Genomic DNA, 25,126 nt, shown 5'->3' on the forward strand with positions numbered 1-25,126 from the left:
AAACTAGTGTCTGCACTTGTTTAAATCACTGAGGCTGCCCCTGTTGGTGTTCCCTGAGTCCAACCCATGGCCTAGGCGGAGGGAGAGGCCCTCCCGCCTCTGTAGCATCCTCCGCTGCCCGCCTGGTGCCCCTATAACACAGGCGCCGGGCGCTGTGCTCCTCCCCCACACCAAAAGGCCTATGATGCTTCATCCATATTCCCTCTAAGGCTTTGCATAAATGGAAAATTATTTCCTCCACAAAGGAGCTGAGCCCCTGTCTGAACGGCAACTTTACTGAGATCTGCTTAGCCATCCTTGAGGGGCTACACAGCACTTCCTTCTGAAGGCCCATCCTTCAGAGGCAACCTCTCTGGTTTTTACCTACTTTTAAAGGGTCCATCTGGAAGGTCATACCAGAGAGTAATGACAGGATGCATAAGAAGGCATCGAGGAGCTGACAGCCCTTTTTTTTGTAGGGGAAAATCCAGAGCTTAAAAGATTTCAAAAGGAACCCATGGTGGACAAAGCAGTTGAGCTCTTGCTCCTGAGTATTGTCTGATTCAGATAAACTCATAAAAATTTTAAAAAAGGGACCCATGGCCCACCAAGCTTGAGAAACTCATTTAATCCTAAGGGCCTTAGAGATACTAATTACTCAGTTGAGTGCTAGGAGCCAAAATGGTGTTGGGTAAACACTACAGTTTGCGTGGTGGTCTGGCCATCTAAACAGTGGTGAGTTGGTAGTGATCCCAGACAGACAGGCCTTGTCTGGACTGTGCAATGCCCAGAACTCGGCTGACTGCTGGCTCTGGGGCCTGCAAGGTTGGAGTGATAGGTCGTCCTGTAACAGCCCAGATTTGGACAGGGAACCCCATCCCCTGCCTGCAAGTCAGGTTTCATGGGGGAGGCTGCTAAAAGCAGACAAGCAGTGGCCATCTCAGGTCAGCTGAGCAGAAGCCCTCACCAGAAATAGAATCCAGGTGCACTGAACAGTGATTCTTGTTGGGTGGACTAGCCCTGATTCTGAAATGCCACTTAATCTGCCACTCAATCACATGTCCCATGCCAGAGGTGAGGACGTGGTGTGGGCTGTGGGCAGGGGCTGTGTCCAGAACTCTAGTTGAGTGGTGTCCCAATTGGCAAGGAGTCACAGAGCCACACCTCTGGTGTCTGGGTGCCCTACCTTTCTGTCACCTTCATAGACGTCGCTGGTGGGTGTAGTGCCACATGTGTAACATGCCACAATGCCCTTGAAGGGACATTAAACATCTGCCAACTGGGAAAGCAAGGCCAGGTTAGCTGGGACCCTCCTCTGCCAAGTCCATGTACGTGAGTTCTGTGTGTAGTTCCAGTGAATGAATCACGTAGTTGACCTAGTACCTGAGTCATGTTTTAACTGCCTGCCTCGCTCCAATTTCAGGGAAGAGCAAAGCCTTCATAAAGGCCAACTCATCAAGAAGTGTGGAGGAGCAGAGCTGGCAAACTTACTGTGTGTCTCCTTGTTACAGTCGACCAGCTCCCTGAAAGCGCTCACATCTGGTTCAGCAGCTCTCAGTCCCCGAGGAGAAGGGAAGCTCTTCCCTCACTGCCTGCTGGGAAGCAGGTGGTGTGCCCAGGTGGCTGTGTGCTCAGTACACCTCACCACACACGAGCTGTGGTCGCTCAGTGGTGCACCAACGGGCAGTGCTGCTGTCTGGGAAACGGTGTTTCTCAGACTCTTGAGTTTGGCCCAAAGCACAGGACGCTTGCTTCTGCCCTTGGACCAGTGAAACACCAGGAAAGTAGAGTGGAAAGTGCCTTTGAACTTTATCTGAAGGCAGAACTAAGTCAGAATTGTGCTTTTCAAACCTACCCAGCAGAACTCAAGGGTAAAAGGTGGGAGAGCAGCCTTCCAGGACAGAAGAGAAACTGAAAACTACTGCCCTGGTGGCAGACGCTCATATTCAGAAGCAGGTTTGAGACTAAGAGCCAGAGGCAGTCCTGGCCCAGTTCCCATCTTAGGGGGGCTTTTGTGGGGGTGACTTGCCCTCAGGACTCCAGCAGGCTCAAGCCCCACCTTTACCCAAACAGTGCTCTCCAGGGAGGCGCATGTAACTCCAGGGGCACCCAGGATGGCTTTAGGGGCAGCAGAGCATCGAGAACCCCGTCTCTGGCCCTCTCTAGTCTCTTCCCAGCCTCAAGCCACCAACAGCATCTGTGGTGCAAGCACATCTGTAACACCTGTGGTATTGCAGCCTCCTCAAGAGCAGGGCCTCGGACGGAGCCTTTGGCAGGCAGTGGATCTAGCTAGATTTTATTGGTTCTGTTTGTGTTCTACTACCTATTTATACGGTAGAACACCAAGTTTCTAAAGTATACCTTAGAAAGTGAGTTTTTAAAAAATGTTAAGTAAACATTCAGTGGTATTTCAATATGACTCAACTGTCATATCTAGGTTGAGACCCTTTCTGTCCCAAGCTCTGTTCCCAGCCCACACCTGAGTCAGGCCACTGCTCCAAAACCAGCAGCCTCTGCGACACGTTGCTACAGGCCTGCAGACAAGCATGCACTTGCTACTCTTGCACCCCCTAGAGGCAGTGCCCCGTATCAGCCTCCACCGCTGGTCTTTTATTTAATGGCGAGAAAAGGACAGCACCTGGGCCCTTTTGAAAGTACTAGCAAACAAGTGTCCATGGAGGAGGATCTCTCATTCCCACTTACAGAGACAGCTTGCTCATCACTGCCTTGCTGAGGAGCTGCTGTGCCATGGCCATTTTATTTTACCTCAGACTCCGGCCAGGCTTTAGCGTGGCTGCCACTGCTGTTTCAGGCCAGCTCTTCCCTGACATGAACACTAAGGAAGGAGCCCTCTCCTCCATGTTTGGAGGGAGGCAGATGGTCTCTGAGGTGTGAGAACCACGCATGACGCCTATATCCACATCTCAACCAGGCTCCTGGAATGTTGGGGCTGTGCTGGGAGCTGGGATAGGTCGGCAGGTCTAATCCACTCCTCACCCTCCTACTTTCAGGAAACTTGAGAGCCTTGAACGCCCAAACCACAGGCTGGCTTTGGCCATTTTCATGTGGGGAGTAGCTGTTTAAAATATAAGCTCCATAGGTCCACAATCAGGACGTAGTGTAAGATAACAGTATAATATGCTAGGAGATTTTTATTCCAAGTTGGGGAAGCCTATACAATGGACCCACAACTTCCACTGTCAGCTTCAATAATGGGAAAAGTTTCCTTCTAAACTTGAGGTATGAAGCTGACTTACTTAATGGGCCTCAACCATGTATTTTTAATAAGTCAGAAAAGTAGACACAGGCATCCTTTCTGGCTAGTCTCCAACTGTCACAGCTAACAGATGCGCTGCTCCCACCAAGACTCCTCCCCACCTGACCGGTTTGAGCCTTACACCAGAGGATACATGGGACCATGTGGGATTTTCCTTTCCCCACTGGCTGCTGTCTCCTTAGTAAACTCATTTCCTGCTTGGAGTTGTGCCTGGTCCTCCAGGGCTTTGGAGGGAGTCAGCAGGGAAACTGGGGAATTCCTTTTTGGTACTAAAGCCAGTGTCACTTGGGATATGTCAGTGGTGGATCATGTGAGCTCATTTGCTGTGCTGAATGAGACAGTGTAGGGCCCTGGGAGTGCACGTGAATACCGACATCTTAAACTGCAGGCTCCTCCCTCTACTACTGGAAGTGGACTCTGCCAAAACAGTTAGGCACGTGGCTTTGGGTAAGTCAAATGCGAAAACAAGATCAAGGTGATGCCAGGATGTCTTTTGACTTCGAGATGGAAGCCCTTTCTGGGAGCTGGCGGAGGCCGGAATTCAGAGGAGGCAGGTTATTCTAGTCCTTGAGGACTATGGCTCCTACTGTCCATTCATTTATTTCATATTCTTAGCACTAAACCCAGCTCCACATTTACTCCCATGGGTCGCCCCTCGCAGCTGGGAAGACGCCTGTGTCCCTTTGCATTTCCCATTGTCTCCCAGCAGGGGCCCACCAGGGAGAAGTGCATCTCCACCTTTCCACCTGTGAGACAAATATCAGTAATACCCAGTTCTGCGGTGGCACTAGGAGTTCTTGGATTTCTGCTCTTTTCTGGCTCGGGAGGCCATGAGTCTGAAGAAGAGCCCGGGAGCCAGAGTTCGCAGATAAATGGCCAAGGAAGGCAACAGGTCGGCCAGGATCACCTCTTTCTTTTTCTTCTCCACAGCAGCCAGAACGTCTTGGGCCACTTCCACTGGCATTCGGCCCTGGGCTGTGGTCTTGTCCATAACTAAAATAAACAAAAGCAGCACATGAACTTGGGAGCAGAAGTTAATCTCTCAAGTTGAGCTGACGTGGACTGTGGTCCAGTCAGCTTGCCAGATTTCCCATCATGCAGCTCCACCCAGCCTGCCAGGAGGCAGGTGGCACACCACCATCCCTAACTCTCCCATGCTTCAGTAAATGAGGACCCGCCTATGGCTCAGTTTGTGAGCTGGGGTAAAAAATGTGTGGGTGGGACATGGGAACAGGTAGGTGGGGCCCAGTAGGTGCTCAGGGCTGGTCTACAAGAACGGACAAAGGCCAACCACAGTTGAGAAGGAGCTCCCTCTCCTTAAGAATTTTTGCCTTTTGAAACAACCAGTGACTAAGAAGTTGAGTCATCACATTCAACTCGGGGCCTAGGGTGAGGCCTGCCGGACAGGGTGGAAGACTGTGACGCCATATGCACTACAAGCTCACTAAAGTGAAAGCCAAGAAGGGAGTCAGGAGAGACGTCACAGTCCGTGCCATGTGTTAACTGGATACGCAGCAGGAAGAAATCCTTGGTTTGTTTTGGGTGTTAGAGACAGCCGTGGGAGGGCAGGAGGTGCTAGGCTGGTTAACAGGAGCTGGTGTTCCTCCTTCCCCAGTAATCTGACAATTTTGCCAACAAAGCAGGGCTAGTTGGCAGGCACAGAGAAGGCACAGAGAGGCTACTACCTCAGACCACTAGAAACCAAGCTGTCTGAACTTCCCACGAGCATTTGTTCTCATTGTGTTTTTGTTAATACACAAGAATAGGAGGTTTCTGATTGTTATTTTTATTTTCAATAAAATAATAAAAAATCAATTTTCCATTGATTTTAGATGGAGTGGGAGGGAGAGAGGGAGGGTGGAGAGAGAGAGAGAGAGAAACATCGATGTGCGAGAGACACCATCAACTGGTTGCCTCCTGCATGTACCCAACTGGAGTTGGGGATCAAGCCTGCAACCCAGGTACATGTCTTTGACCAGGAATTGAACCAATGCACAAGCCAACGCTCTAACCATTGAGCACACTGGCCAGGGCTGATTGTTGCTTATTTTTAAATGCCCAGAGGGAGTTTTTAAAAAAGATTATTCTAAATATAAATAATATAAATACGGATCTCTCCAGTCTGTGCCTCTGTCTGTTTTCTATTAACATGCCTCATGGGTGAAGGGAGAGAGCAGCTGCCACCCTGGGCATGGGAGTCTTGGCTCAGTCTGGCTGGGGTAAGGTGCACGACCAGGAGGCCCCTGGTGAATTCCAGGGCATAGGCCCAAGATATCACATCCAAGGAGGCTGCACATGGACAGTACTCAAGTGGTAAGCAGGCCCTATTCAAGCTTGGAGAAGCAAAGTTGGTTTCCACAGCAATAGCATCCATGGGTCAACCTACCTGAGGCAAAAACCAACCGGTCTCTGCTTGGCCTGAACCTGCATCCTGGGGCCAGGCAGCTGGGCCCACTAGCAGCGACTGCAGCTCAGCTCAGCTCTCTGGCTGAAGCCATAGGGCAACTCTGAGGGTGGCGCCCCCAGCCTCACCCTGGAGACTGGGCTCGTTGCTCTGAATGCACTGAAATCGGTTGCTTCTCAAGCACAGTGAGTAGTAACCTCCGGGGTCAAGCAACCCATAGTTTGCTCGAGGTTTATCCCCTTTAGCTTCTCTTTAATTCACTGAGAACGGGTTCACTGGGAGTCTGGTGGCATTTCAGCCGGGAGACTTCCTTTCCAGCCCTCAAAGGCCTGTTCCGATAGCCACAATGGGGTGGTTCATGGTAAGTGAAGATTATTCGGTAGCATATACAACAAACACCCATATATGTTTTCTTTCTTTTTTTTTTTCTTTTAAATCCTCACATGAGGATATTTTTTCCATTGCCCTTCAGAAAGGGTGGAAGGGAGTAAGAATGAGAGAGAGAGAGATGTGGGAAACACCAATGAGAGAGAGACACATTGGTAGCCTCCCGCACGCACCCCGACCAGGGCCAGGAATAGAGCCTGCAATCGAAGTATGGCCCCTGGCCGAAATTGAACCCAGGACACTTTAGTCTGAGGGCCGATGATCTAACCACTGAGCAACCAGCCAGGGCAGTATTTTCATTTTAAAAATTATATTCAAATGAATGAGCAAACAATCATCAGATAAGAGCAGAGTATCTCACTGTGGCCAACCAACAGCTTTTTATAAAAGAGAAGATAAACCAGGCCTCACCTCCATATCTGGAGCCGTCAGCAGTCATGGCATTTAGGGAGAGGTTGGTATGGATGTAGCCAGGGCTGATTACGGTCACCTCGATCTCATACTGTTCCATCTCAGCACGCAGACAGTCAAAGAATGCCTGGGTTGCGTGTTTGGAGGCTGCGTCTGCAAAGGTTGGTGAGTGAGCTGGTGTGGGACGTGGCTGGGGTAAGACCACATCCAGAGGCAGCAAGTGAGCTGGGGTGGGACGTGGCTGGGGTAAGACCACATCCAGAGGCAGCAAGTGAGCTGGGGTGGGACATGGCTGGGGTAAGACCACATACTCATTCCACTCGTCCTCTCTCTTTTAACTAGAAAACTAGTTTTATAATTAAAGATGATAAAATTACAGTATTAGAGCAATGTTCATCTCTTTATTTAGAGAAGTACATTGTAACCTTGTTTTTAGAGTTTGTATCCTGAAGTATTTCGGAAGAAAGGAGCAACATGTCTCCAACTTTCTTCAAATGGTTCAGGAAAGAAAAATTGTAAATTTCATATACATGTACATGTGCATATGCAGACACACCAATAGAACATGATAAAGCAAATGTTGTAAAATGTGAGCAGCTGGGGAATCTGCATGCAGGGACAATGGGAGCTCTTTACACTTGTCCCTGCAACTTTTCTTTAAATCAGAAATTATTCCACTTTAAAAGAAAAAAACTACAAAACAAACAAACAAAACAACAACATCAGCATCTTAATACCTAACGGGTAAAATATTCAACTAGTATGGAAGCTATAGAGTAAAAAGTACACGACCTTCTGCCTCCCAGTTCCACTCTCCAGAGGGAACCGACACTAATGGTCTCTCAGGACCTATTTGTATATATCCTACATGCACATTTGTGACTTTACATATAAGTATTTTTTTTTTACAGAAATGAGCTCATACTGTTCATATTATTCCTGCAAGTACCTTTCTCCACCTGGTAACAACAGACTGGAAAGCCTCCGTGCCAGCCACGCAGCCCTCAGTGAGTCACCCGATGCGGGACTGGCCCATCAGTGGGCCTTCAGAGGCAGTTTCGGGCTTTGTGACTGAAGCTGTGCCACTAGTGAGCATCTCTGCATGCATGGGTGTGTGCGTGAAATCTGAGGCTGGCTCTCTTAAGTATTTTATTTGACAAACTTCCATGCAGTGGCTTTTCATCAGGAAGAGCTATGGAGCTGGCTCCACCTCCAAGAAACGAAGCCGCCTCTGCTCTTCAGGGATGACTCCACCCAGCAGGCAAGGTACCCGGAAGGCACGGCGACCCTACCATGACGCTCTCGGGAAACACACAGCACCTCCGCTGGAAATCAGTTTCCTCCCACTTAGACTTCTGTTTTAGCCTCAGGAAGGGGGACCATCAGCCAATGAAGCAGGAAGGGGAACCCAGGACGTGCCCCAGCAAGTGCCATGAGAAACAGGTGCCTGAACTGGCTGCAGGGCCTTCTGGGCAGCTTCTTGGTTTAGGCCAAGCTGCTGGGCTGGGTGAGCAGTCTGGGGGGGTGAGGGGTGGACAGAACCACTCCTGTCAGCCCTGATTCTGGGAGAGCTGCCCAGGCCCAAGGACTGAGCAGAGTGAATCATCCTGGGGGTCCCCAGAATAGAAGGCTGCACCCTGACAATGAGCCTCCCAGAGCTCTCGGGCTATAGGTCTTCAGCCAGGCTGTGCTGACCAGTCATCCTCCTGGGTGTTGCAGTCTCAGCCCCTGCTGCCCACAAGGCACAGTGCTCAGCACGCCGCCTGCATCATCTCACCCGGTCCTCATGCCAGCTGTGAGGGAGACAAAGCTGTTCTCCCATTTCCTAGATGAGGAGACGCTGCTCGTCAGGGTTCACTGACCTGCCCAGGAGGACACCACATCAGTCTGGTCATCATAAAGTGCCCAGACCAACCATGTGGGACCTGCTTTAGTCACAGGCCAAGTGGAGAACAAAACTCAGATAAAATCAAAGTTTGGAAATAATTTGGTGCCAAGAACATGGCATATCCTTTATTCTGACATAGCTACTATTAATAGTTTACCTCACTGGCTTTATCATTTGTGACTTTACATATATATTTATTCCTGAACCATTTGAGCAGCCTTAGATGGCTGTCTTCGGCTATTGGGAGTTAAAAGAAAGTAACAACCACAGAGACAAATATGGATATAGTGCTTCACAACTTACAAAGCACTTTTCATCCCCACTTCCTCGCCCCTTATACACAGCTCTGTGAGGCAGGTAAGATGATTGTAAGTCTCATTTTATACGGAAGCAAATGAGGGGTCAAACAAGTTAAACAACTTGCCTGAGGACATACAACTAGAACCAAAAGGCAGAGCTGGGTGCGGAAGGACAGGGTAAGTTTCTGTTGTTTCCAGTTCAGACAGGTGGCTCCCCGTCAGCAGCCGGACGTCTGCTCCTGCCCTGCAGGTGCTGAGGCAGCTCTGCTCCCCCCACTTCTCGCCAGCCAGCTGGGTGGGGCTCAGTCTGGCACTTGGAGGTGGTGAGAGCAGGCGAGTCGGTTATAAGTATTTACTTACAGAGGGTGGAGCAAAGAAAGCAGTTTGTGAAACTATCTTCGAAACCTTTTAACTTAAGCAAACTAGATTCTGTTTGCTTGCTGGTGCTACAGGATGGCAGATGAATGAATGAAATGATATCTCAAAATTTTGGCACAGCCAGTCGCATACATGGAGGTGAGAATATGAACTGGAAGTCCATTTCGCAGTTTTAATTATTTGGCCCTACCTATTTCCACTTCTGGGAATTCATCTTACTGAAACCCTCCCGGTGAGTGTCTAGAGATATAAATATTTTAAGGGTGTTCTAGGTAGTGGATCACTGTTAATGGTTAAAGACTGAAGGGAAAAATATCAAGTGTGCAGGAAAATGGCTGAATAAATTACGCCATATATCCATTCAATGAATTACTATATATCCACTTAACAGGATTAGGTAAATCCATATACACTAAACGGAGAAAGATGCGCTGTCAAGTGAAATACGCCACAAAACAGCATCACCACGAGGCTCCGTTTCGTATGTCTGACCCCATGCACGATGAGTCCGAGGCACATGCCGAAAGGGACAGAAGTGGCAGCGCCCGCGGGACACCGGGCTGGGCGACTGCAACGAGCCCAAGCTTGGGCTCACAGGCACACTCGGCGTGCCGTGCAGCGGTGCACAGACGAGCCCGCCTTCCTCGTGGCCATCCCGGGGGGGCACGTCTCCGCCGTGCAGATGAGGACAGGGCAGGTGCGGGGACCACGCACAAGGTCAGAGGGGTGAGGAGCACAGATGGGATTTGAGCCCAGACAGTCCGCTCCGGAGAACCCCTCTGATGACGCTCCTTCACATTCTGTATTGAGTGTTTCTCTAATGTCTGAATTCTGGATAGAAAATGAAGTATTTCTATAATCAGGAAAGAAAACAAAAAGAAAACCACCTGGAGGAGGGAGAGGGAAGTACTCACATGCTGATCGGAAAGGAATGCTGATCTTGCCCTGGATGCTGCTGATGGCGACAATGTGTCCCTGTCGCCTTTGGATCATGGAGGGCAGGAGCGCTAAGGAGAGAGGTCAGAGACTTTAGAAGGGGACTTTCCTTCTGGTCACCGAACCTAATGCCAATGAAGTCACTTATTAGACTTCATTGGAACAAGGGAGGTGAACGGTGAAAGCCCCTCAGTGGGGAGGACCATGTTTTGTTGGGACTTTTAGGCCTCCTGCACCTAGCGGTCTTCCAGTGGCCAGCGGGGTGGGAGGTGGGAGGGCGAGCATGGCAGACAGAGCCTGGTAACCAACAGCCAGCTCAGTTCCTCTTCCCAGGGAGTGAAATCCGAGCCTGGATATATCTCCGCTAAGAGGAAATGGAGGCAATGCTGTACAAATGCACCTGTCACTGAGAACATCTTGATTTAAGGGGCTAAAAGCAGATAAAGAAAATGCAGATAAGAGTCCAGAAAAAGCAAGCACCCAAGCTGCAAACGACAGCATGTTTTCCAGGGCAGGTAGAGGAAGAGCACAGGCAACGTTTAACCAACAAGAAACCAAGTGGAGTGAAAAACCAACCAACATATCAGTGTTCTTTTTTCTTTAATCTAAAACGTTACCTTTTGTTAGAGCTACTGGGCCGAAGTAGTTGGTCTCCATGACTCTCTTGTCCACATCTGGGGTGGTGTCCAGGATGGCGCCACGATAGCTGATCCCAGCATTGTTGATAAGCACGTCGACGTAGCCAAAGCACTGCAGGATCTCTGCTGCGGCTGCAACAATGGCCCCAGGGTCTGCGAGGTCGAAGGTCACCATGTAAGGCTTGTGTGTCTGCACCTGGTCAGGTACGACAGAAACCACATGCACCTCAGAATGACAGGCCATGCGAGCCACGTGTCCCTGCTAACCAGAGTACTGGAGCAGGCCCTGGGCACGGCGTGGCACAGGCTATAGCACCTATCTTCGGAAGAGACGTGGCCCGGGGCATCCTGCCTATAGTGCTCACACCTGACCTGGGCAAATGTTCTCCTGAACTGAAAATTACTATTGGAGCCAGACAGCAAATTCCACAGGACAAGGATCACATGTGATAGAGGCTGTGGTGAGGTTACCACAGGAGCTGTACATTATAATTAATTAAACAGTGGCCCTGCTGAGAGGTGCTATCCTTCTCAGGTTAAGTCACTTTATTTGTTCATGAAACATTTTCAATACGTCCCCTATGTGCCAGACACTGAGGACAGAGCAGAAAGCAAGACAGAAGTGGTTCCTGTCTTCCTAAAGCAGTCTAGGGGGGACGGCAGACGCACTGGAGAGGTACACATAGAAGTGTAAGAGGCCTTAGAGCTTCCCAAGTGAGTTTCACAAGACGTCAAGAATACGTGAAATCAAAGGAGATGGCAGAGTATAGGAAGTGCCAGGAACCCGACTCTACCTGGACAACGGGACTGACAGACTCTCTGAAGAGACTATGTAGGAACTCTGGAATCTACAGGAGAGTGCTGGTCATTTTCAGCCAGAATTGGGGCTGTTCATCCCCAACCCACCCAGCCCTGGGGCAGGCAGCTGGGAAAGGCAACCAACATTTCTGGTGCAGCTTGAGGGAGCCAAGGTAGGCAATAAGACCTTGTCTTCCAAATACCTGGGTACTGTTCCGATGCTGGATTCCTGCTCTGATTGCCAAGGCACAGCATGGAGACAGGCGGCATTTTTTAACCACTATTGACTGAAGTGGCTTCTACTAGATTTAAAGAAGTCACCTGTCTTTCTTTCATATTAAAAAACATAAGTAGCCTGGCTGGTTAGAGTGTTGGCCTTCAGACTGAAGGGTCCCAGGTTCAATTCCGGCCAAGGGCATGTACCTCAGTTGCAGTCTCAGTCCCAGCCCTGGTTGGAGCACGTGCAGGAGGCAACCAATCAATGCGTCTCTGTCACATCAGTGTTTCTCTTTCTCTCTCTCTCTCCTCTCCCTTCCACTCTCTCTGAAAAACAATGGAAAAAATATCCTCAGGTGAGGATTAAAAAATATATATATATATAAATCCCCAGAAAATATACCTGAAGAAGCCCAGATGGCTACTTACTAGACAGAAAATTTACGACGACTGTGTTAAAAACCCTCAAAGCACTAAAGGAAAATATGGACAAAGGTAGGAAATTGATGTATAAACAAGATGAAAATATCAATAAAGAAACAGAAATTATTTTTAAAATCCTGGAACTCAAAAGTACAGTAACTGACTTGAGCTAGTAGAAGAGAGAATCAGTGAATTTCTAAACAGGAAAACTGAAATTATCAAGTCTGAGAACAAAAAGAATATAAGAATAAAAAAATCTGAACATAGCATAAGGGATATGTAGGACACCACCAAGTGGACCAACATATGTGTTGTGGGAATCTGAGAAGGAAAAGAGAGAAAAGGGGGTAGCAAGAATTTTTGAAAAAGAAATTGCCGAAAAAAATTTAATGAAGGACATGAATCTGCACAGCCAAAAAGTTCAATAACAAGTAAGATAAACTCAGAGACTCACACTAAGACACATTACAATAAAACAAAGACAAAGAATTCTGAAAACAGCAAGACAGAAGCTACTCCTTACATAGAAAAGATCTTCTTAGCCCTGGCTGGTGTGGCTCAATTGGTTGGGCATCATCTCATGCACCCAAAGGTTCAGTTCCCAGTCAGGGCACATGCCCAGGTTGCAGGCTCTATCTCCAGTAGGGGGCGAGCAGGAAGTAGCAGATCAATGTTTCGCTCTCACATCGATGTTTCTCTCTCTTTCTCCCCCTTCTTCTACCTCTAAAAATCAATGAAAAAGAAAACCAGGAAAAAAAAAAAGATCTTCAAAAAGATTCTCCCCGACTTATTACAACCCTTGGAGGTCAGAAGACAGAGTATCAAAGTATTAAGAGAAAAAATACGTCAACCAAGATTCTATATTTGATACAACTATCTTTTAAAAATGAGAGAGGAATTAAGATCCATAGATTAAACAAATGCTGAAGGAGTTTGTTACCACTGGACCTGCCCTATAAGAAATACTAAAAGGAGCCCTCAGATTTGAAATGAAGGAAGCAAGAGAGTATCATTTAAAGCCATATGAAGAACGAAAGATCTCCAGTAAAGTAAATACCTGGACAATTTTAAAACCTATTATTATTTTTAAAAAAATATAAATAGAGAATCCAAGATGGTGGCAGATTGACACTTTCCCAGGACCAAACTGGAATTACAACTAAAATATAGAAAAAACATCCTGAATAATCATCTGAAGACTAGCTGGAGAGAATCCTCATAACCAAGGATATAAAGTGGGGACCGCAAAGAGCAGGGGTGGAGAACATCTGGCCCACGGGCTGTATATGGCCTGTGCAAAATCATTTGGTCTGGCCCTGCCAAGGCAACCACAAGAGTCAAAATTCAATAAATCTAGAAGCTTTTTTAATAGTTAATTTTTAAGTTGATAATTTTGTATGGCCTGTGAATGATGTTATAAATATCAAAATGGCCCTTGGCAGAAAAAAGGTTCCCCACCCCTGACATAGAGACTGGTAGGAAGTGTGGATGCAAGATGGCTGGCTGGGCTCCCACAGGCAACAGCTGAAGGTCCAGAGGGATGTATCAGCTGTGGGGGGTTCCCAGGCTGGGATCCCCAGCCCAGAGCACCAGAACTGAGAAAGGTGCCCACATAACATCTGGCTGTGAAAAGCAGCAGAGTTTCTGTCTGCCAGGGAGAGACAGCTGGAAATGCAGGCACCCTCCTAAAGGGCCAATGGACAAAGTTTTGTGTGCAGCCTCTCACCTTGTGCTCTGGTGGAGGGAGTGCAGAGTAGACTAGAGCTGTATGAGGAGAATCTACGGGGGCTGGCTCTGGGGATAGAGCTCGGAGGGTACCGTTCTGGGCTCTTGTGCTGAGTCATTCCCCCATACTGCAGAGGACATCTTTCTCAGGCAGATCTTTACAATCCAGGCAGCTTTTGCCTGGGGGTTGGGGGAGCATTTGCCTCACCAGCTGAAAACCTCTTGTCCCACCCTATGGAGTTTATACCTTGCTATGGTCTATAGCCTGAGGCTCCTTAAGAGACAGAGAATAACAATCCGCATGAAGGCAGAGGTGGTTCCTTGGGTGCTTTGAGTTTTTGCCTGATCTGCTTCTGGACCCTGGGCTTGGGAAAGCAAACCTTGGTGCACACATCTTGGCCCTTTCCAAATGCACCCAGCTCCAGCATAGGGAGCCACTCATATGTGAAATCTAATGAACAAAATAAACCAATGAACAAAATAGATCCAGAGACATAGAAGCATGGACAGAATGACAAATCTCAGAGGGAAGGTGGGGGTGGGCGGGGAGAGATTAATCAAAGAACTTATATGCATATATGTATAACCCATGGGCACAGACAATAGTGTGGTGAAGGCCTGGAGGGAGGGTGGGTATAGGGTAGAGGGGATCAATGGGGAAAAAGAGGGAACATCTGTAACCCTTTCAACAATAAAGATAAATTAGGTAAATATACATATACTTTATATACAATACTTTATATTTTTATTATGTATACAATCTTTATATATAAAAGTGAGTATTATTGTAATTTTGGTTTGTAACTCTACCTTTTATTTTCTACAGAATTTAAAAAACAAATACATCTAAAAACGATTTTTAATCTATGTTATTGGATAAGCAATTAAATGTATCACATACATAGGAGAAGGGGGAGGACAGAACTGTATAGGAGTAGAGTTTTTATAGACTATTCAAGTTAAGCTGGCCATGGATCCAAGATGGTGGCACAGTAGGTGAAAGCTACACTTACCTCCTCTGAGGGCCAAACTAGAATTACCAGTAAATTATAGAAAATCATCCTGAATAACCAACCAAAGACTACCTGAAGAGAAGTTTATAACCAAGGATTTGCAGAAGAAGCCACATCAAGACTGGTAGGAAGGGTGGAGACACAGAAAGGGCTGGCCAGGCTCCCATGGGCAGTGGCTGAGGTTCTGGAGGGATATCTCAGCTGGGGGATTCCCCCTGAGAAGTGTGGGCTCTCAACCCCAAGCTGGGCTCCCCAGCCCAGAGCACCAGAGCCAGGAAGAGGGACCCACATAACACCTGACTGTGAAAAGCAGCAGAGATTCTGTCCATCAGGGAGAAACAGAAGACTGCTAGAGACAAGGCACCCTCTAAAAGGGCCAATGTACAAAATTTTGTTTGTAGCCAGTCACCTTGAACTCTGGCAGAGGGAGGGAGGATTGGACTAAAGTCACATGAAGAGATCTGGGGTCTGTGGCCCTGGGGAGAGACCTGTGCTGAGTCCCTCTCCCATATCACAGTCACCATCTTCCTTGGGTGGAGCACTTTCCTCTGTGTGGCATCAGCCAGGGGGGAAGTAATAGCACCACCCTGTGGACTCTCTCTTGCCCCATATGTGGAGCTTATGCCCTACTGAGGAGTCAGCTGCCTTGCCGGGGGTGTAGAGGTCTAGGCAGATTCAGGGGTTATCAGTGATTAAGTTGTGTGGCTTTAGGGTGGGTGCCATTTCCTCAGTTTCCCAAGAAACTGACTGGCACTCCTCCTCATGGGAGATCCACTAGCCCCACCCTTGGGGCTCCCAGCAGCCCCACCCACCTGAGTCCCAGTGGCTCCACCCTGCTGAGGGCAGGGCAAAACCCAGGATGGACTGAGCTGTGTGGTTCTTGGATAAGAGCCACACTCTTCACCTTCCACAAAGCCTGACCTGCACCTCCACCTCACAGGAGACCCACTAGCCCTACCCTCCCGACTCCTGGAGGCTGGCTCTGTTGAGCTCAGGTCCATCCCAGCAGAACCTAGGAGAGACTGAATTGTGTGGTTCTAGTACAGGGGCCATTTTTCCCTCACATGCCCGAGTACTGCTCCCTTCACACGGACAAATCTTGGGCCCAATGAACTCTGCTGGCCTCACCCCAATGACTCTCTGAGACCCTACGCCACCACAAAGGTATGCAAGTACTCACCAGGAGGCAGCTAGAATTGGTATATCCAGGGACTTTTGATGAGTGGCCTCAGACCCAGCTCTGGCACCAAGACTGAACCTGTATCAGTTGGGTGAATACCACTTGACCCTACCTGGAGACTCACTGAGATCCTACCTCATGCAACACAAGTACCACCAGAGGATCTTTCAGTAAACGAGCCTAACAAGCAGCCAGCAGGTAAAGACAGGCTGACACGGGTCTCAGGATGCCTTGGGACTTTTGCTGACTTGCCCCCAGCCTGGTGCTGGTAATAGCTGGCCCAGGTGTGCACTTCCCCCGCACACCCAGTTCTAGCAGAGGAAGCCATGAACCGTGGATGGTTTTGTAGCTCCAAATAGGTTGCCCAGGGACAGTCACAGGCAGCGTCTGACATTGGCCTGCACCACAGTCCCTCCCAAGGTCCAGAAGCAACAAACCCAGTGGCCAGCTTCAGACAATATCAGAACAGGATCCAATAAGCTTCACAAGCAGCATATCCAAAGGGAGATCTGGGCAGGCACCAGACCCTGATGAGGCGAATTCTGTGTCATGTGTTCAGCACCTATACAGCAGTTTACATGCTGTGGTCGGGGTTGAGCCTCACAGTAGGCCAGCCTGAGGGTCGATCCCACACACAAATGAGCCAATAGCAATCAAGTCTCAATTATAACAGAAGGTTCCACATAACCCACACAAGAGACACTTCTGGAGCACCCAGATCAGGTGATCAAGGAGACTGTGCCACTGTATCCCACAGGATACCTACTATATAAGACCACCCTACCAAGACTGGGTGTCATAGCAGATCTACCTAATACATAGAAAGAAACACAAGGAAGCAGCCAAAATGGGGAGACAAAGAAGCAGGCTGCAAATGAAAGGAGAAATCTCCAGAAAAAGAGCTAAATGAAACAGAGGCAAGCAACTTATCAGATATAGAGTTCAGAAAAATGGTTATAAGAATGCTCAAGGAACTTAGTGAGAACAACAACAGCATGAAAAAGGACACAAAAACCATTAAAAAAAAAAAGTCAGACATGAAGAATAAAATACCTGGAATGAAGAATACACTAGAAGGAATAAACAGTAGGTAGGATAAAGCAGAGGGTCAAATCAGCAATTTGGAAGACAAGGTAGAAAAAAGCAGAGCAGCAAAAAGAAAAAAGAATGAAAAAGAATGAGGACAGTTTAAGGAACCTTGGAACAACATGAAGCATAACTATGTCCACATCATAGGGGTACCAGAAGGAGGAGAGAGACCAAGGGCTCGAGAACCTATTTGAAGAAATAATGACTAAAACTTCCCTGACCTGGAGAAGGAACAAGATACACAAGTCCAATAAGCACAGAGAGTCCCAAACAAGATGAACTCAAAGAGGCCCACAACAAGACACATCATAATTAAAATTGCAATGATTAAAGACAAAGAGAGAATTGTAAAAGTAGCAAGAGAAAGCCAGTTCTCTACAAGATAGCTCAGATAAAACTGTCAGCTGACTTGCTAACAAAAAACATTTCAGGCCAGAAAAGATTGGCATGATATATTCAAGTGATGAAAAGCAAGGACCTACAACCAAAACTACCCATCAAGGTTATCATTTAAAATTGAAGGAGAAATAAAGAGCTAAAGGAGTTTGTTACCACCAAACCAGTATTACAAGAAACGTTAACAGGCCTTCTTTTCAAAGAAAAACAACAACAAAAACAGAGGAACATAGTTAAAAAAAATAAAATGGCAATAACTATGTACCAATCAATAATCACTTTAAATATAAATGGCTTAAATGCTCCAATCAAAAGATGCAGGGTAGATGAATGGATAAGAAAACAAGACCCATATATATGCTGTTTACAAGAGACCATCTCAGAATGAAAGACACACACAGACCAAAAGGGATGGAAAAAGATACTCCATGCAAATGGAAAGGAATAAAGAGCTGGGGCACAATACTTACATCTGACAAAACAGACTTTAAAACAAAGGACACTATATGATAATAAAGGGAGCAATCCAACAGAAGATATAACCCTTGTAAACATATATGCACTCAACATAGGAGCACCCAAATATGTAAAGCAAACCTTGATGGACATAAAAGGAGAGATCAACAGTAATACCTAGTAGGGGATTTAAACACCCCATTGGCATGAAAGGCTAGATCTTCCAGACAGAAAATCAACAAGGAAATGGTGGCCGTAAATGACACACTAGATCAGATGGATTTAATTGATATCTTCAGAGCATTTTTCACTCCAAAGAAGCAGCATATACATTCTTTTCAAGTGCACGTGGAACATTCTCTAGGACAGATCACCTGTTAGGGCATAAAATAAGTCTTGATAAATTTAAGAAGATTAAAATCATATCAAGCATCTTCTCTGACCTGAGTATATTTTTCCACTGCTTTTCAGAGAGAGTGGAAGGGAGAGAGAGAAAGAGAGAGAGAAACACATTGTTGTGAGAGACACTGATTGGTCGACTCCCACACATGCCCTGACCAGGCCAGGATGAGGCCTGCAACTGAGGTACACGCCCTTGGCTGGAATAGAACCCAGGACCCTTGCCAACCCAGGAGTGGCTCAGCGGTTGAGCGTTGGCCTAGGATCCAGGAGATCATGGTTCGATTCCCGATCAGGACACATACATGCCGGGTTGCGGGCTCGATCCCCAGTCAGGGGCGTGCAGGAGGCAGCCAACTGATGACTTTCATCACTGATGTTTCTATCTCTCTCTCTCTCCCTCTTCCTTCCTCTCTCTCAAATCAATAAAGATATATTTTTAAAAAAAGAAAAAAAAGAACCCAGGACCCTTCAGTACACGGGCTGATGCTCTAACCACTGAGCCAAACCAGCTAGGGCTGTAGCTCTATTCTTAATTTTTTGAGAAATCGCCAGACTGCTTTCCACAATGGCTGTACTAGTCTACATTTCCACCAGCAATGAGTGAGGGTTCCCTTCTCTCCACAACATCTCCAACACTTGTTATTACTTGTCTTGTTGATAATAGTCATTCTAACAGGTGTGAGGTGGTCTCTCATTGTAGTTTTGACTTGCATTTCCCTAACTGCTAGTGAGGTTGAACATCTTTTCATGTATCTATTGGCTGTTCATATGCCTTCTTGGGAGAGGTGTCTGTTCAGGTCCTCTGCCCATTTTTAATTGGGTTGTTTGTTTGGTGTTGAGTTTTATGAGTTCTTTATATATTTTGGAAATTAAGCCTTTGTTGGAGCTACTGTTTGCAAATACCACCTCCCATTCACTGGCTGCCTCTTTGTTTTGTTGTCAGTTCCTTTTGCTGTGCAGAAGCTTTTTAGTTTGATTCAGTCCCATTCATTTATTTTTGCCTTTACTTCTCTTGCCTTTGGGGTCAAGTTCATAAAATGTTCTTTATGACCAAGGTCCGTAAGTTTAGTACATATGTTTTCTTCTATGTAATTCATTGTTTCAGATCTTGTATTTAGGTGTTTGACCCATTTTGAATTTTTGCACAGGACAAACTGTAATCTAGTTTCATTCTTTTGCATGTGGTTTTCCAGCACCATTTACTGAAGAGGCTTTTTTTACTCCATTGGGTGTTTCTGGCTCCTTTGTCAAAAATTATCTGCCCAGCAATCCCTCTCCTGGGTATATACCCAAAAAACTCAAAAACATTTATTTGCAAAGATTTACGCACCCCTATGTTCATTGCAGCATTATTCACAGTGGCCAAGATACGGAGGCAACCAAAGTGTCCTGTGATTGAAGGCTGGATAAAGAAGCTGTGGGACAATCAACAAATCAACAAACGACATGTCTGGCGAGGGTGTGGAGAAAGGGGAACCCTGGTACACTGCTGGTGCGAATGCAGACTGGTGCAGCCACTGTGGAAAACAGTATGGAGGTTCCTCAAAAAATTAATGGAGCTGCCTTTTGACCCAGTGATTCCACTCCTAGGAATGTATCCTAAGGATCTTGAAACATCAATCAGAAAGAATATATGCACCCCTATGTTCATAGCAGCGCAGTTTACAATAGCTAAGATCTGGAAACAGCCCAAGTGCCCATCAGTAGACGAGTGGATAAAAAAGCTGTGGGACATTTACACCATGGAATACTATGCAGCTGTAAAGAAGGATCTCGTACCCTTTGGGACAGTATGGATGGACCTGGAGAATATTATGCTGAGTGAAATAAGCCAGTCATAGAAAGACAAACATCACATGATCTTGCTTATACGTGGAATCTAAAGAACTTAATAAACTGATGAACAGAATAGATTCAATAACATGGAAGCATGGATGAGACTGATGAATCTCAGAGGGATGGAGGAGGGCGGGTGGGTGGAGGGGGAGAGAGTAACCAAAGAACTTACATGCATATATGCACAACCCAAGGACACGGACAATGGTGTAGAGAGGGACTGGGGAGGGGGATGGAAGGGGGTGGAATGGGTCATTGGGGAGAAAAAGGGACATCTGTAATATTTTAAACAAAAAAGAAGCTGTGGGACATGTACACAGTGGATACTACTCAGCCATGAGGAAGGGTGAAGTACTGCCATTTGCAACCACATGGATGGATGTTGGGAACATCGTGCTGAGTGAAATAAGCCAGTCAGAAAAAGCTAAGAACCATATGATTTCACTCATATGTGGGACATAAAACTGAAACTTGTGGACATAGACAGCAGTGTGGTGGCTGCCAGAGGGAAGCAGGTGGGGGGTGAAGGGGCCTAATATACGGTGATGGCTAAAGATTTGACTTTGGGTGGTGGGCACACAGTGCAATATACAGATCTGTATCATAGAAATCTTGTATCACTTGAAACCTGTATGATCCTACCCAATGTCACCCCAATAAATTTAATAAAAAGAAATTGAAAATTAACATTTAAGTCTTAATCCATTTTTATTCTGTGTATGGTGTAAGGTGGTCATTTCATTTTTTTGCATGTATCTGTCCAATTTTTCAAACATCAATTACTGAATGGACTATCTTTACCCCAGTATATGTTCTTGCCTGCTTTGTCAAATATTAATTTACCATACAGGCATGGGTTATTTCTGGGCTCTCTATTCTGTTCCATTGATCTATGTGTATTTTTTTATGCCAGTACCATCTGGTTTTGAGTTCTATGACCTTATAGTATAGTTTGATATCAGGTAGTGCTATGTCTTTTCCAGTCTCTTTCAATAATGCTTCGTGATTTTCAGTATATAGGTTTTTCATGTTCTTTGTTAAGTTCATTCCTAGGTATTTTATTCGTTTGGTTGCAATTGCAAAAGGAATTGTTTTTTTCATTTCTTCTTCTGAAGTTTTGTTGTTAGTATACAGGAAGGCAGTGGATTTTTGTACATTGATTTTGTATCCTACAACTTTACTGTATTTGTTTATTGTTTCTAATAGTTTTTTGGTGGCATCTTTAGGGTTTTCTATATACAGCATCATGTCATCTGCAAAAAGTGACACTTTTATTTACTTCACTTACTTTATTTCTTTCTCTTGCCCGACTGCTCTGGCTAGGCTTCCAGGACTATGTTGAATAAATGGTGAGAGTGGGCATCCTTGTCTTGTTCCTGATCTTAGAGGAAAAGCTTTCAGTTTTCATTATTAAGTATGATATTGGCTGAGGGTCTGTCAGATATGGCCTTTATTATGTTGAGGTACTGTCCTTCTATTCCTATTTTATTGTTTTATTCATAAATGAATGTCGTATCTTATCAAATGCTTTTTCTGCATCTATTGATATGATCATGATTTTTGTTCTTTCTTTTGTTAGTGTGGTGTAGCACATTGATCAATTTGCATATGTTAAACCACCCTCGTGCCCCTGGAATGAACCCCATGTGATCGTGATGTGTTATTTTTCTAATGTACTGTTGTATTTGATTTGCTAATACTTTGTTTAGGGTTTTGGCATCTGGGTTCATCAGAGATATAGGTCTCTTTTTTTGGTTTATATGTTAGACATGAAACTATAAAAATCCTAGAAGAAAACATAGGCAGTAAAATCTCAAGACACTTCTTGTAACAATATTTTTTCTGATATGTCTCCTCCAGCAAAGGAAACAAAAAAAATAAACAAATGGGACAACATCAAGCTCAAAACTTTTTGCACAGCAAAGGAAACCATCAACAAAATGAAAAGACAACCCACTGAATTGGAGAACATATTTGCAAATGATACATTTGATAAGGGGTTAATATGCAAAATTTATAAAGAATTTATAAAATGCAACACCATAAAAACAATTAATAAATGAGCGAAGCACCTGAATAGATGCTTCTCCAAAGAGGACATACAAATGGCCAAGAGACATATGAAAAGATGCTCAGTGTTACTAATCATCAGAAAAATGCAAATTGAAACCACAATGATATCACCTCACACCTGCCATGATGGCTGCCATCAATAAATCAACAAACAAATGCTGGCGAGGTTGTGGAGAAAGGGGAGCCCTGGTACACTGCTGGTGGGAATGCAGACTGGTGCAGCCACTATGGAAAACGGTATGGAGTTTCCTCAAAAAATTAAAACTGGAACTACCTTATGACCCAGTGATTTCACTTCTAGGGGTATATCTGAAAAAGCCTAAAACACTAATCAGAAAAAATTTATGCACCCCTATGTTCACTGCAGCATTATTTACAATAACCAAAATTTGGAAGCAGTGCAATTGCCCATCAGTACATGAATGGGTAAAAAAGCTGTGGGTACAGAAAACTTCCCCTACCTGGGGAAAGAAATAGACTTACAAGTACAGGAAGCACAGAAGGTCCCAAACAAGAGGAAACCAAAGAGGCCCACAGCAAGACACATCATAATTAAAATGCCAAAGGTTAAAGACAAAGAGAGAATCTTAAAAGCAGCAAGAGAAAAGCAGTTAGTTACCTACAAGGGAGCTCCCATAAGACTGTCAGCTGATTTCTCAACAGAAACTTTGCAGGCCAGAAGGGAGTGGCAAGAAATACTCAAAGTGATGAAAAACATGGAACTACAACCAAGATTACTCTACCCAGCAAAGCTATCATTTAGAATTAAAGGTCAGATAACGAGCTTCACACATAAGAAAAAGCTAAAGGAGTTCATCACCACCAGACCAGCACTACAGGAAAAGTTGAAGTGTCTTCTTTAAGAAGCTAATGAACAAAATAATCTGACAAACTAAATAGATTTATTGACACATGTAACAGACAATCATATTTCAGAGGAAAGGGAAGGGGGATGGAGGGTGGGAAGAAATTAACCAAAGAAATTATATGCATATAAGCATAACCCATGGACACAGTCAATAACGGGGTGAAGGCCTGGGGAGGGGGTGGGAGCGAAGTGGACGGGGTCAGTTGTGGGGAAAAAATGGGACACCTGTAATACTCTCAACAATAAAGATAAATTAAAAAAAAAAAAAGCTGTGGGACATTAACACACTGGAATATTACTTGGCTGTATAAAGGAAGGAAATCTTACCCGTTGTGACAGCATGGATGGATCTGGAGAGTATTATGCTAAGTGAAATAAGCCAGTCAGAGAAAGACACACACCATATGATCTCACTCATATGTGGAATCTAATCAATAAAATAAACTAACAAACAAAATAGAAACAGACTCATAGATAGAGGACAGACTGACAGCTGTCAGGGGGTAAGGAGGTTGGAGGCTGGGTGAAAAAGGTGAAGGCATTAAGCAAAAGCAAAAATAAAACAAAAACAAAAAAACTCATAGACACAGACAATGGCCTGGTGATTACCAGAGGGGAATGGGGCTGGGGGAGGGAGAAGAGGGGATACATGGTGATGGAAGGAAACTTGACTTGGGGTGGTGAACACACAATACAATATATAGATGATGATTACAGAATTTATGCTTGACCCCTAAATTTTATTAATCAATGTCACCCTAATAAATTCAATTTTTAAAAATCTGGAAAACTGAACAAAAAATTTAAAACAAAATAAAATAAAAATTATGAATATATTAAAAAAAGAGTATGCCCACCCTGTGTTATTTACAACTGCCAAAATAGGGAAATAACCCAAGTGCCCATCAATAGATGAGTGAATAAAAAAGCTGTGGCCCAGCCCTGGCTGGTGTGGCTCAGTTGGCTAGAGCACTGGCCCATACACTGCAAGGTCGCTGGTTCAATTCCTGGTCAGGGCACATACCTAGGTTGTGGGTTCCATCCCTGGTTGGGGCATGTATGGGAGGCAACAGATCGAGGTTTCTCTCTCACATCTGTGTTTCTTTCTCTCCCTTTTCTTCTCTCTAAAAATCAATGAAAATGTCCTCGGGTGAGATTAGAAAAACAGAAACAGAAAAAAAACAAAACTGTGGTACACGTTCACAACGAAATATTACTCGACCATAGAAAAAAACCAAAATCTTACCATTTGCAACACCATGGATGGACCTAGAGGGTATTATGCCAAGTGAAATGTCAGAGAAAAACATACCATATGATTTCACTTAGATATGGAATCTAAAGAACAAAACAAACAAAACTGAAACAGACTGAGACAGGCTGCCAGAGGAGAGTGGGGCTGGAGACTGGGAAAAAAAGGTGACGTGATTAAGAAGTACAGATTGGTAGTCCCATGACTATAGTCACATGTTGTAAAGTACAGCACAGGGAATATAGTCAGTAATACTGTAATAACTATGTATGGCACCAGGTGGATACTGGAAATATCGGGCGAACATTTTGTAAAGTATACAATTATCTAACCACTATGCTGTACTCCCAAAACTAATACAAAATAATACTGAATATAAACTGTAATTGAAAAATAAAATTTAAGAGTCTGCAAAAAAAAAAAAACTAAGTTGGCCATACCTCCTAGGATGGGTATAATTAAAAACAAACAAACAGAAAATAACAAGTATTGGCAGGATGTGGAGACATTTGGAACCCTGTGCATTGCTGGTAGGAATATAAAGTGGTACAGCTGCTGTGGAAAACAGTTTGGCAGCTACTCAAAAGGTTGAACATGAAACTACCATATGATCAAGAGATTCCACTCCTAGATGTACTTCCAAAAAACTGAAGGCAGGGACTCAAACAGATACATGTGCACCAATGTTCACAGCAGTAGCATTCATAATAGCCAAAACGTGGAAACAACCACAGTGTCCATCAACAAATGAATGAAATTTAAAAAAAAATTTTATTGATTGATTTTTCAGAGAGAGGAAGGG

The 25,126-nt window shown here is 45.3% G+C and overlaps 1 protein-coding gene across 5 annotated transcripts in view; it reads right to left on the reverse strand.

Annotated features, from left to right (window-relative positions):
- Positions 1-25,126, reverse strand: part of DHRS7B (dehydrogenase/reductase 7B) — a 71,024-nt gene that overhangs the window by 3,153 nt on the left and 42,745 nt on the right. For 2 of the 5 annotated variants that reach the window (XM_087825726.1, XM_016219474.2), the window contains exons 4-7: positions 10,577-10,793; positions 9,938-10,030; positions 6,459-6,611; positions 148-4,249 (exon numbers count right to left, since the gene is read on the reverse strand). In XM_087825726.1, coding sequence (XP_087681852.1) covers positions 4,044-4,249; positions 6,459-6,611; positions 9,938-10,030; positions 10,577-10,793 — 669 coding nt within the window. In that variant the 3' untranslated portion in view covers positions 148-4,043. Of the gene's footprint in view, positions 1-147; positions 4,250-6,458; positions 6,612-9,937; positions 10,031-10,576; positions 10,794-25,126 lie in introns of those variants that run through there. The other 3 variants (XR_015715838.1, XM_087825725.1, XM_087825727.1) reach the window with 3 other exon arrangements.

The sequence above is a fragment of the Miniopterus natalensis genome, chromosome 17 (assembly GCF_054644295.1).
Source record: "Miniopterus natalensis isolate mMinNat1 chromosome 17, mMinNat1.hap1, whole genome shotgun sequence".
NCBI lineage: Eukaryota > Metazoa > Chordata > Mammalia > Chiroptera > Miniopteridae > Miniopterus > Miniopterus natalensis.